Source organism: Apium graveolens, chromosome 3, assembly GCF_009905375.1.
Source record: "Apium graveolens cultivar Ventura chromosome 3, ASM990537v1, whole genome shotgun sequence".
Lineage (NCBI taxonomy): Eukaryota > Viridiplantae > Streptophyta > Magnoliopsida > Apiales > Apiaceae > Apium > Apium graveolens.
Window position 1 is genome coordinate 258,876,537 of NC_133649.1, and position 9,589 is coordinate 258,886,125.

The following is a 9,589-nucleotide window of genomic DNA, read 5'->3' on the forward strand; positions in this document are numbered from 1 at the left end:
TCGCAAGATGCCTACGTAACTCTGTATTGTAGAGAATTAACCAAAACGTAGTTCTAGGTTGAGGGGTAGAGCCCTTTATATTGATGTTGAGTCTAGGGATAGACTAGGGTTGGAAGATTTGTTGGACAAGTCTCCTACTTAGATGGTAAGTAGAACTCCTCGAGATAATGGATTCTAGATCCTTCCTTAGAAGAGTCTCTTTCCATGTAAGATGTTGTATTGCAGCAGACCTCTTTTTTAGGTTAGCTTGGGGGGGTCTATCAGGTAGCTGATAATGGGTCATGAATGTCTCAACCTAATTAGGTGTGGCCGTCATAGTCTACTAGGACTATCAGGACTATTAGGGACAATATTGGGTCGTGGTCGTGACGACCTACTTTGGGTTGTGGTCTCCACGATCATTTTTAGTCGTGGCGTTCACGGGATTTGACCAATCAACTATAGGATATAATTAATTCAGAATAATTATGTATTTACGAATTACTTTTCATCCATATCATAAATATATCAAGAATAAAATTTCTATTATCCAACATTTCTAAAATAAACATTAATTTTCTTATATTAATTTAAATAACATGCAATTAACGTAAACTTACATTGAACTTTTTATTCTCTCTCAACTACTTTCTCAACTTCTTGTCTCCGCCAAGCAAAAATAAGAATCAACAAGTAAAGATGCACATCAAAATTGAACTTTTTCTTATTTCCTACCGCTAGTTGGTAGGAAATGCTCCGCAATAGGTCAACTAATCATATGCTGACACATACTCCGACATTACTGCTTAGTGGACAGACCATTTCCTACCAATATTGATAGGAAATGATACATACAAAACTTACCACTAATAGGTAAAAATGAGTTGTCTAAATGGGCATTGTATTAATGTTGTCCCACATACAAGCAATCACAACGTGACATTCGGATCTTATCACATAAATTTCCTACCAATATCGGTAAGAAATAATACACACAAAATTGACTGCGTATCGCGATAAAAAATGCTTAAATACGTTAATTTGGTTGTGTCAAACGTGTTGGCAAATGTTACATCTGCAATGTGGTTAAACCTAAATCTATTTTCTACTGAATTTATGAACGAAATATTAAAAAAATAACTTGAAAAATAGTAGGAAATACGTATCAATACTAGATAGGACAGTAGAAAAAAATCGAATTCTTTCTATTTTCTTGTAGGCGCGGGTATTTATAATTAGGACCAAGACAAGACAACATATAAAGATAGATAAAATTTGTGGAAACTTATGTTACATTTTATTTATTATGCAGACTAGGACCGCTTTCGGTTATTAATTCTTGTTTCGCAGTAATCGAATTTATCAGTATTTATAAGTATTAACTATGCAACTTTGTATTTATTTATATAGTGGTAATTAATTAGGCACAAAAAACAAACGTACCCCTCTAATAAATGTTAAAACCGAATTATATATAATCACAATAAATAGCATCTTGCGGAGCTAGAGACTTTGCTCTGAGTTGCATGGCTGGCTGGACTGCATGGCCACTGGGGAACATGTCATTTAATTCGTTTATCAAACGGCAAACAAGAAAATGAACATTATTTTTATCTAATCAACCAAATTTACAATGCTAGAATACTTGTTTGGAGTGTTTAAACTGATGTGGTACCAAATATTTCTAGGTATTATCGTTTAGCCCTTGTTTTTACTAGCTACAACAAAAAACTTACTTATCGTTTCCCTAATTATTTATATCTAAGTCACTTGCATGCACATTCACCCTTCATCCCTTTACTAAAGTTTATCAGGTTTGTTCGCCATGAATTTCGACTTGTAAACTTGTTATCTCCGATCTACTGCATGCTTGTCTGTACATTATACATGTGTATTTGGTGATTGTTAAGTGATCACCAATGCTGCATGTGTATCTGCTTACTAATTAATAGTTGAATTATTGGCAGTGTGAAGATGTGGAAGCTTAAAATTGCAGAAGGAGCAAGTCCATGGCTTCGCACTTCAAACAATCACTCAGGCCGTCAAATTTGGGAGTTTGATCCTAACCTTGGATCTCCTGAAGAGCTCGCTCAGATCGAGAAAGCCCGCAAATCTTACCATGAAAATCGCTTCCGAGAAAGACAGAGCTCTGATCTCCTCATGCGCATTCAGGTAACATTACTTGACTAAATAAATATCTGGTGCATAATGAAGAGCTTGCATGCACTTGATCAATTAAATCTTTTGGGTCCGCCCTATTAACTGATCTCGACCCTTAGAAACATGAAAGAGTCCTTGAGAATGAAACCTAGGATTTGAACTTGGGAACATCTTGATGGATGTGGTGAATGAACAAGGTTATTGTGTATAAAGACATCTTGATTAGGGATATAAAGACATAAATGATGATGATTCAGAGCATCAACCACAAAAACTACCAGAAAAGTTGTAATTAATAATAATTAGAAGATCTGACACTCTCCTTTACAATTTTTTTATAGCCCCCATCCCTCTCCCCCTACTCTTTATCTCCGTTTCTCTTTTCTCAATTCTCAAAATATATAGAAGTCTATAAACTGTATAGAGGGGTAGAGAATTGCTTCTCCTTATCCGATAATACATGATAGACTACTCTAGTAGGCCTTAGGCCATTAAATATATGCAGATTAAATTGATAAACATATAGTTATAAAAGCATGTTTGTAGATTTTTATGTAGGAAAGTAGCTGTTTAAATCTGATTTACACCATTTTGGCTTTTATATTTCTAGTTTGCAAATGAGAATCAAGATAGAATAGTCTTACCACGAGTCAATGTAGAAGATACAGAAGATATATCACAGGAGAAAGTAACAGCAACATTGAAAAGAGCTTTGGGATTTCACTCAACTCTCCAGGCCCATGACGGACACTGGCCAGGAGATTATGGCGGTCCTATGTTTTTCATGCCTGGTCTTGTAAGTTTATAATTCATTCCAACTCCCCTTACCGTTGTTTAACTGCCTTTAGTACCAAATTGAAGAAAAATAATACAAACTTGGATCAGCACACGTTTATAGAACATTCAGTAGAGTTTCATGATATTCTGTTACTCCTTTGATATTTAGTATTCTAATTTATCAGGTTATAACTCTATCAATAATGGGGGCACTTAATACAATCCTATCAGTAGAACATAAACGTGAGATGTGCCGGTATCTTTACAATCATCAGGCAAGTACACTCCTATGATGAAGTTATTATGTTAACTTATATTTTAACCTTATATTTGTGGTTGTTGCTCAAAATAATTATCATGTGATTTCAGAACAATGATGGTGGGTGGGGTTTGCACATCGAGGGTCCAAATACTATGTTTGGTACTATCATGTGCTATGTAAGTTTGAGACTGCTTGGAGAAGGAGCTAATGACGGACAAGGGGCAATGGAAAAAGGGCGTCAATGGATCTTGGAGCACGGTGGTGCCACTTCAGTATCAACATGGGGGAAAATGTGGCTCTCAGTTCAGAACAACTGGAACTTGCTTAATAATTAGTCGTATTTCTTCTGGTAAACAATTTTTCGTTTTTATATTTTCTGTTATGGTGACAGATTCTTGGTGTCTACGAGTGGTCTGGAAACAATCCTTTGCAACCGGAGATATGGATGTTACCTTATAATCTACCTACTCACCCAGGTCTGATTCTTTAATCTACATTTGGCTTTAGCAACTAAATCATGTCAAAAACCTTTTCAAGTAAAGCCTTGGAACTGGTGTTTCACTTTTTTCCAGGAGTCAGGATTAACTCAGAGTTTTTACTACAACCAAGAACCCCATATTGCAATAATGCCATGTAGTTGTGGCAAGTTTCAGAAATATAAAATTGTTAACCTATTGTATTGTTTTATGGTGGGTATAACTTATAACAATATTCTTGCAGGCAACTATTTGGCCTGACTATTTGTTTCCCTCTCCCATATGCTGGCTTCTTGTTAATTTTTAGACCCTTCTCTAAAATGTGTTGTACGGTACTTAAATATGTCTCAAGTCTGTCCTGCACTAGATCTTTTAGAAGTTAATAATTTATTTAAAAAAATGGATACATCTTACAAGCAACGTGGCTTTTAAGCTCTATTAATGCTACACTTTCCTGTCCAATTACAATGATCTCATTTTGCCCTTCTTCTGCAGGAAGAATGTGGTCTCCCTGTCGAATGGTTCATCTGCCTATGTCATACTTATATGGAAGGAGGTTTGTTGGTCCCATTACACCAACAGTGCTAGCTTTGAGAAAAGAGATTTTTAACATACCTTATCTTGAAATAGATTGGAATGAAGCTCGCACCTCATGTGCGAAGGTGTGTAAATACTACTGAACACATTAAGTAATGACTTGAACTGGTGTGGCCACTGTACCTTACTTGGAGAACCTTTTCCGGTTTCAGATTACCATTAGGCTGGCTACCAAGATTGCTGATATCTTTTGTCACAAGTAGAACCTTAAAAGCCCCAGTAAAACATACCTTTAGCTGTGTCAGTCGATACTTCTTCTCTCATGAATGAAGATTATAGGGAGCTGCAATTTTTACATCCATGTGTGCAAAGTTTGAGCTCTTAAGATGACTGCAATATCTGTATTATTACGATAGGTTTTTTTTAGTAAGAAAGTAGTAGACCACAAGGAAGATAATATGGCAACTGACAGAAGCGAGGATGACGAGAACAAATAGGACATCAAGGGAGTCACAGAGTAATAAAATTGGAAATTAAAGCGTCATAATGCCAGATGGAAATACAATAAAGTAAAGAAAGATACAATGATATTCAATTAGAAATTACTGAATCATACCTGAGAATATAAGTTATAGAGATTATGAGTGCTAAAGTTCCATTTCAATAGCCTGTTGATAGACATAATGTGCATAGTTCTCGAGTACTATGTCTCTTAATTGAGAATATAAGTTACAGATATTATGAGTGCTATGAGTTGTTGTTCCCTGTGATTCTCGCAAGGCCCATCAGCAAAATGTTTTAAACTCCTCTCCAATCTCTTTAGACCGTATTTCCTGCAAGGTTGGATCTTAACTTAATACCAACGCACTTCTTAGTAAAGATAGCTCTCACATTTCTGCAGGAAGATCTATTCTATCCACACTCTCTCATACAGGATATACTTTGGGGAACTCTGCACAAAGTCGTGGAACCTTTTCTAGTGCATTGGCCTGGAAGCAAGTTAAGGGAGAAGGCTCTACGCACTGTTATGGAACATATGCATTATGAGGATGAGAATACTAGGTATATATGTTTAGGGCCTATTAACAAGGTCAGTTTACATTTCTTGATGGTCTTTTTATTTTCACTGTAAATTCCTATATTCAATAGTTTGTGACAACTGACAAGTTTATTGTATGAATCTGTAAACTCTAATTAGGACTTAACCTCAAGCGTTACTTTTCAACATATGCTTCAATACAATAAGTAGTTTGCTTCAAATGACATGGTTCTTAATTTTCTTTTAAACAATTTGTTACCCAGGTGTTAAATATGCTATGCTGTTGGGTGGAAGATCCAAATTCTGAGGCTTTTAAGCTACACCTTCCACGAATCTACGACTATTTATGGCTTGCTGAGGATGGCATGAAAATGCAGGTTTTTGGACCTATGATTTTACTATCTATACACTCATAAGCCTCCTGAGGCTGGCTTTTACTGAACTTACGCAATCAATCTCTAGAGTGACGACTAGAATTTGTCTTAGTGCCTCCAAATGTCATGACACATGATTGAAACATTTCATTTGTCTACTTCTGTTCGACAAAAACCATGAGAAATGAAAGGTTTTCTCATATGTTTTTACGAGGAAATTGAAGAGAACTAAATTAAATCATTCATATCTAGACTGTGTTTCTAAACCAAGCCTTATTCAATTATAAGGTTCCTAAATATCTTTTTGCAATCTAATTATTCATTTACCAAATGATTCCGATGCAGGATTAATATACTGAAAAAAACATGATTTTTTCTGTTCTTTTCCTTTTTTTCAAAATGAGCGTGTATGCAACCAAAGGAGCAGTCAGTATCAACTTGACAATCTGAGACTAACTGATTGGAGCTTGAGTGAAGTTAACATATGTGTGGATTTGTCAAGGTGTCAATAATATATCTAAGGTTGTCATAGTAAAAATAGCCAAGTAGCTAAACATGTTCAAGATTCATAGTTCAATAGAAAATCTTTAGGCATACATACTGATCTCTTGCAGGTTTATAATGGGAGTCAATTATGGGATACAGCTTTTGCTGTTCAAGCATTTCTATCAACAGAACTCACTGAAGAATATGTTCCAGCTCTCAGAAGAGCGCACATGTTCATAAAGAACTCACAGGTACACTTAGTCTTCATCCGTCCAGACTTTTAGCTCTTATACCATTTTGTGTATTTGACTTCAGAAATAATCCACGTTTAAATACCGTTGACCTGTCTGTTTTTTCTTAAAGGTTGTTGATGACTGCCCGGGTGACCTTGAGTTCTGGTATCGCCATATATCTAAAGGTGCTTGGACTTTCTCCACTGCAGATCAGGGATGGCCACTTGCAGATTGCACTGCTGAAGGACTCAAGGTGGTCACCATCACATTAGTATATTCATATAAAAACGTTCACCAGGAATATTCTTGGATTTGGATTGTTATAAACTTTTTCATTGAAAACGAAAAGTATATAGTTTCATTGAAATTCCTGATGTTGTTTCCTAACAAAATCCTTGGGTATATTAAATTCTATTTGTCTCTAATTCTAACAAAATTCTATTTGTCTCTAACAAAATCCTTGGGTCATGCTAGGCTAAAACCTCTAGAAACCAGATACAAATAACATTTGCAGGGGCAATTCACCGGTCATGGTAGTACAAAATCACGGACTATGATGCTACAAATCATCGGTCTAATAATATTAATCTCTTAAACAAGTGGATTGTCAATAATATAGGGTTGAGATGATTTCTCAATCTTCATTTGAGCACAAGTCTCTCTACATAAATACGGCTTGTTCTTGTAATAAAATTTTGTTCTCTCAGGCTGCGCTACTACTGTCCAAATTGTCAACAGAACTCGTTGGTGAACCACTAGATGCCAAGCGGATATATGATGCTGTCAATTTTATTCTTTCTCTACAGGTGATTATTCTTTCTTGCATTGTCTACTGAAAATTTCTTATGAAGGTCATTTTTTATAGCTCTTATATTATCTTGTTCCGTTTAATTTGTTGCTATTTTTAATAAATTTTCTTAGGATTGATTTGTTTGCTATACATGCAGAACCGTGGTGGGGGTTATGGAACATATGAACTCACTAGATCCTATAGTTGGCTGGAGGTATATATTTCATCAACATATGCATTGTTTCTATGTGAGTTTGGCATCTGAAAAACTTCTGTAATACTCTGGCATGCTTTTGGAATTTGTTAAACAGAGATATGTGACTTTGTAGCTTACTTCACTAGCAATAAGTTCTCTTTTGAGTTTTTCATTTAGAATGGATTTAGAAATTAATTCACCCAGTTGCTTACAATATGGTTGGATTTGTCATTTGTCAGCATATTAATCCTTCTGAATTATTCGGAGACAACGCTATTGACTACCCGTAAGATATCAGCAACTAAATATGTTATTCACTACAGAAGTTTCATCAAAATTTATCCATTAATATATCCTTGTTTCTAATTGCAAAAAGAAAAATGGTTAATGCAGTTATGTTGAATGTACATCAGCGGCAATACAAGCTTTGTCATCTTTCCTAAAATTATATCCTGGGCATCGTCGGGAAGAAATTAAGCTTTCTATAGAAAAAGCTGTTGCGTTTATTGAAGAAAAACAAGAACCAGATGGGTCATGGTTATTCCCTACTTATTCTTACAGTCTGAGCTTACGCAGCCAACATTATTAAACAGCGTGCCTTATTTTATTTCTGGGCTTGTTTGAATCCTTTGAAATTTGGTATTAGTTGATGTTGTGGCTCTAATTTATTCAATATCATAACTAGGTATGGTTCTTGGGGAGTCTGCTTTACATATGGGGCATGGTTTGGCATAAAAGGTTTAGTAGCTGCAGGAAGGAGCTTCGGTAGTTGCTCAAGTATTCGCAAGGGTTGCCATTATTTGTTGTCCAAACAAGTTGATTCAGGTGGTTGGGGAGAGAGTTATCTTTCCTGTCAAAACAAGGTCAAGTATATCAAGTTCCACATGGACCAAGACATCCCCTTATCATATCCTCTCTCTCTCTCTCTTTTTCGCAAACACTTGATTCATTAATTAATATTGTTGTTTCAACAGGTGTATACAAATCTTGAGGGTGACCGCTCTCACGTTATGAGTACTGCATGGGCTATGATGGCTCTCATTGATGCTGGACAGGTATAATATTATCCAACTGTCTTTGCCCCTCTTAAAATTATTTCCATGTTTGTGCTACAAACTAGGTCTGACTTTTTATACCCTTCACCAGACTCTGGGGCCAATAACACCGTAGTGTACAATGTACCACTCTCACATCCCCTTTGTGTTCTGTTATGTGTTAAAGACATGCTCTGTTGAAACTAGATCAAGACATGCCATTCAGTTTCCATTCTCAATATTTAATTAAGCCTCTATAATATATTTTTTTCATCAAGCATTCAATTTACACAATGCTGTGTTTGCCTATCTGGAACTATATTCCAACTGTATTAGTTCTTCTACTATATTGAATGTGATGTTACTTATTCACAGGCCGAAAGAGATGCAACACCGTTGCACCATGCAGCGAAATTCATAATCAGTTCTCAAATGGAAGACGGAGATTTTCCGCAGGAGGTCTTTGTCTCCTATCTCTACTTCCCTGTTAGATTTATTACAGGCTGATGAATACAATTTTTTTTTTATTTTTTATATTACCGTTAAAAGAAAATCTAATGCTATCCGACTTTCTTGAAAAAACACAGATCATGGGGGTCCTTAACAAGAACTGCATGGTGACTTATGCTGCATACAGAAACATTTTCCCTATATGGGCTCTTGGAGAATATAGATGTCGGGTTCTTCGGGATCGTTGATGAATTTTCTACTTTTAAACCATTTTAATGAAATTTGTTATGCCTCGTTTTTTACCAACTTCATTATTTTGGTTCCTTTTTTATATATTTTAGTAATAAAATTATGTAGTATATGAAAGATTTTTATTGATGTAAAATTTGGTATAACTGAATTGGATTTGAGTTTTGAAAATAATGTAAAGGAGAATTTCCCGACGTTTTTCCAGATGAGTTGTCAGGATTGCCACCAGATCGTGAGATCGGGTTTTCCATTGATTTAGTTCCCGGAGTAGAACCAGTTTTAAAGGCTCCATATCGAATGACCCGAGTAGAAATGAAAGAGCTAGTTAAACAACTTCAGAAATTGTTGGATAAAGGTGTGATTAAGTCAAGTTTATCTTCACGGGTTGCACCAATGTTATTCGTAAAGAAGGACGGAAGTATGAGGTTGTGTATCGATTATCGGGAGTTAAATAAGTTGATCATCAAGAATAAGTATCCCCTGCCAAGGATAGATGACTTGTTTTACCAGTTTAAGGGAGTGTGCTGTTTCTCGAAGATTGATTTGA

The 9,589-nt window shown here is 35.7% G+C and overlaps 1 protein-coding gene across 1 annotated transcript; it reads left to right on the forward strand.

Moving 5' to 3' along the window:
* Positions 1–1,949: 1,949 nt before the first annotated feature.
* LOC141713262 (cycloartenol Synthase-like) lies at positions 1,950–9,384 on the forward strand. The gene is made up of 18 exons (XM_074516590.1): positions 1,950–2,151; positions 2,750–2,935; positions 3,102–3,191; positions 3,286–3,480; positions 3,570–3,654; positions 4,150–4,316; positions 5,093–5,281; positions 5,494–5,607; positions 6,219–6,341; positions 6,454–6,576; positions 7,031–7,129; positions 7,271–7,327; positions 7,549–7,595; positions 7,703–7,846; positions 7,995–8,172; positions 8,284–8,364; positions 8,719–8,802; positions 8,931–9,384. The coding sequence occupies exons 1-18, from the start codon at positions 1,954–1,956 to the stop codon at positions 9,039–9,041; spliced, it is 2,271 nt and encodes a 756-aa protein (XP_074372691.1). The 5' UTR covers positions 1,950–1,953; the 3' UTR covers positions 9,042–9,384.
* The last annotated feature ends 205 nt before the right edge of the window (positions 9,385–9,589 follow it).

Bases quoted from the DNA above. Each gene is read 5' to 3' on its own strand.
- LOC141713262 (XM_074516590.1), top strand. From the start codon at position 1,954: ATGTGGAAGCTTAAAATTGCAGAAGGAGCAAGTCCATGGCTTCGCACT. The intron at 6,342-6,453 runs GTACACTTAGTC...TTTTTCTTAAAG, and splicing joins TGTTCATAAAGAACTCACAG to GTTGTTGATGACTGCCCGGG. The intron at 7,596-7,702 runs GTAAGATATCAG...TGGTTAATGCAG, and splicing joins GACAACGCTATTGACTACCC to TTATGTTGAATGTACATCAG.